Genomic DNA, 3,856 nt, shown 5'->3' on the forward strand with positions numbered 1-3,856 from the left:
AAAAAAAAAAAAAAAAAAAAAGAGAATAAAATATGAGATGATTTTGATCAGTTTAGAGAGGTAGATAAATTACCTATAACCTCATTATTCTACTCTTGAGTCAAATGATCATACAAAGCTTGGAAGCGAGGGGTAGGTAAATTACCGATGACCCCATTATTCGCCTACAACTTTGAGAAAAAATAAAATAAAACAAAGCAGAGCTCTAAGGAAGCTAAAATAGAATAAGTCTGGGAGAGAGAAAGAATACCACATTGGTAAAAGATATATCTTGCTTGTTATGGTATTGTACGGGAATGAGTCTAGAAGGTTCTTGATATTGATCAAATTGATGAGACCCTCCGATGAAGGCTTAATAGAGGAAGTAGTGAAATTTGGTTTGAATTTGGGATGCTATGAATGTCAACGGAGAAGTACATGGTGGTTCGATTTGGATTTATCTGCTAAGCATGTGGATTAAGGTTTGGATGATCATGGCATTACTTTAAAAAGAAAATGAGTTCCTGCATTTTCAAACCTTTTTCACAGGTCTAAGTTTATGTTTTGCTTGAGGACAAGCAAAGGCTAAGTCTGGGGGAGTTGATATATCATGGTTTTTAGGTGTTTTTAGCCATGATATAAGTCTTATTTATAGAGTATTTTTGGTATTTTTAGAGTCTTTTGAGTCTTTATAGGATTTAGCATGGATGGAAGCATAATTGAGCTAAATAGGAAGATTTGGAGCTTAATCAAGCATTGAGGCTGAGCTACGAAGTTGAGAGACGAATTCAGAAGGATGCATCGATCGACACAACGTCAGCATCGGTCGATGCAGAGTCCACAAGGCAAATTGGAAGTTTTCCCACAAGTTTTGAAGATTTACAAAGCTGCCCCAAAGTTTTCCATATTTGCATCATTAGTCCCTGGACGTTTTTAGGAATATAAGTAGGATTTTTATGGTCATGTTTAGACCTAAGCTTTATTTTTCCCCGCAACTTTTAAGAGAAAACTCTGAGAGACTTAGAGAGCTTTTGGAGAGAAGAATCAAGACTCCTTCATAGAGATTCAGAACTCCTTTACTTCTTCTTTATTCTCTTTCTTAATGCAATTTGTTCAGAAGATGTTTTGGTTTTCAATAATTATGTCTGAGTAGATCATCTTGTTAGGTTTAGGGTTTCTCATTAGGGATTTCATGGATTGTTAGATTGATTAATTGTTTGGATTCATTATCTTTCTTGTTGTTCACCATAGGTTGTTCTTAATGCTAGATCTTTGATTAGTCATCTGGATTTAGATCTTAGGATTATTGATTGATATGAGAATATAATTGATTTTCCTGACAAAAACCTTTGGTGAGAAAAATTATTTCTTGCAAAGAGATTTGATTTAGTAATTTCGTGAACTTATCTAAACTTGATTTTATTGCTGGTTTTTAACTTGAATTTTNAGGGGACGTTGCCTGATGGATTGGAAGTTGCAGTGAAGAGGTTATCAAGAACATCAGAACAAGGTGCACAAGAGTTCAAGAATGAGGTTGTTCTTGTCGCAAAACTTCAACACAGGAATCTTGTTAGGCTTCTTGGTTTTTGTTTAGAAGGAGAAGAAAAGATACTTGTTTACCAGTTTGTTCCCAACAAAAGCCTCGATTACTTCCTCTTTGGTATGTGGAATTATCATAGGAGTCTATCTGATATTCTCTGATTAAAATGTATAAGTAGCTAATGACTACTTCTGTATGTACAGACCCTACAAAGAAGGGGCAGTTAGACTGGACAAAAAGGTTAAACATCATTGGGGCAATCACTCAAGGAATTCTATATCTTCATCAAGATTCACGGCTCACAATCATACACCGTGATCTCAAAGCTAGTACCATTCTTTTAGATGAAAATATGAACCCTAAGATTGCTGATTTTGGCATGGCAAGGATCTTTGGGATGGACCAAACTAGAGCTAGCACAAGCAGAATAGCTGGAACTTAGTAATATACTTTTAGCTTTGATGGCTTATATACATGACCTAAATTTTAAAGAATCATTTCCTCTCGGAGGTACGCATTATTTATTATGCTTTACTCTTGCAGCGGTTACATGTCACCAGAATATGTGATGCATGGCCAATTCTCAATGAAATCTGATGTCTATAGCTTTGGAGTCTTAGTTCTTGAGATTATATGCGGCAGGAAGAATAGTAGCTTCCACAGTTCACGCACTACGGTTGAGAAAATTGTCACATATGTAAGTGCCAAAGAAGAACTTAGAGTAGGATCTTATCTAACTGGTGTTATAATTGTAAGCTCGTGAATGATGATTAAATTGTGTTACAGGCTTGGAGGTTGTGGGAAAATGTGACACCATTAGAGCTCGTAGATCCAACCATTTCAGAGAATTGTCAAACCGAAGAAGTGACAAGATGCATCCACATCGTTCTCCTGTGTGTTCAAGATGTTCCCACAGATCGTCCCAGCTTGTCGACAATCAACCTAATGCTCACTAGACTTTTGACTCTCGTCTTACGACCGTATATGCAGGTTTAGGGTCCAGTCATGTTATCAGTTTGAAGAATTCAACATTAGGAATTGACAGAGAAGCAATAATTGTTGTTTAAATAACCAACACAAAAGTACAATCTCAATCCTCTGTTTTATCCTCATAAATTTCGGTGTTGCTTCAGTTTCACTTTCAGCACAACTATGCATGAACACTAGTACATACTTCCAGAATGAACAGTATCTACGATGCAAATCGTCATATCATCCTATCTTCACTTCCTTCAAATGTCATGGTTCAATTTGATTATGAATTTTTAAGATAGTGAGACTTTACTCAAATTTGATAGTACATTTAGCTACTATAAAAAGAGAAAAAGGTTTTTTAATAATCCATTACTTTTTTGAAGGATTTAATATTCAGGGAGGGTGCTTTGAATACTGTAAAGGAAAAGGAAAAGAAGAAAAAAAAAATATTTCCTGTTATTGAAGTAAAAAGTATCGAGGTTTACGTTTTAATATTGAGAAATACCTTAAAATAGAACTAAACCAAGTTTTATGGACAATTATAGCACACATTTCACAAATTTCCAAAAAAACACTATTTAACACATTAAAATATGGGATATTTCCACCGACACCCACTTTCTCACAAACAAATACCACCAAAACCCACTTTCCACTCTCTCAATACTTTCTACCTGTAAAATTACATCTTACACCCTCTAACTAACTAACCTTCTCTTTCTACTTTTTCTTTTTATTTCCTTCTCATCTCTCTCCCTAACTTTTCTCGTTCTTTTTTACTATTTTTTTTCTTTTTCATTACTAAATTTTAAGTTTAGTAACTTTAGTTGGTGATAAACATACTAAGTTTTAAGTTTAGTAACTTTAGTTGTTGACAAAAAAAAAAGTTAAGCAACTTGTAAATAAATATTTTTTCCACCTTTCAATATTTATTCTTTCCACAAAAAAAAAATTCATGAATCTAATCTAAATCAAATACAATTGAATTGGTGTTCATAGTCAAATCAACAATTTCTAAGTTCAAACTAAATTAATTAAATAATTTAGAAATTAATGAATTTATTTAACTAAAATTTCAATATGAAATATATTGTTTGTCCACATACTTTAAGCTTAAATTAGATGCATGATGGATTAACAAAATATTGCATTCATAAATAAATTTCATGCAACAAACTTTTTTTCTTTCCCTAAACTATGGTGATGTTTGAACATGCAACAAACTTGTCAATAAATTTCATCTGGATTGCTTGTCCACGTGGTCAGAGTTTGGTGGATAGGCTTAGAGATTAATAATGACCATGTTTATTGTGTAGTATGCTTCTAGTGACACTTCTAAGTTCTAATATCTCTACTTCTAGC

The 3,856-nt window shown here is 33.5% G+C and overlaps 1 protein-coding gene across 1 annotated transcript in view; it reads left to right on the plus strand.

Annotated features, from left to right (window-relative positions):
• The window catches only part of LOC109127922 (putative cysteine-rich receptor-like protein kinase 12), a 14,496-nt gene extending 11,981 nt beyond the window's left edge, over positions 1-2,515 (plus strand). The window contains exons 3-6 of the mRNA XM_019233521.1: positions 1,429-1,639; positions 1,723-1,960; positions 2,063-2,216; positions 2,306-2,515. Of these exons, the coding sequence (XP_019089066.1) occupies positions 1,429-1,639; positions 1,723-1,960; positions 2,063-2,216; positions 2,306-2,515 (813 nt within the window). The remainder of the gene's footprint in view (positions 1-1,428; positions 1,640-1,722; positions 1,961-2,062; positions 2,217-2,305) is intronic.

Source organism: Camelina sativa, chromosome 12 (genome assembly GCF_000633955.1).
Source record: "Camelina sativa cultivar DH55 chromosome 12, Cs, whole genome shotgun sequence".
In the NCBI taxonomy this organism is placed as follows: Eukaryota; Viridiplantae; Streptophyta; class Magnoliopsida; order Brassicales; family Brassicaceae; genus Camelina; species Camelina sativa.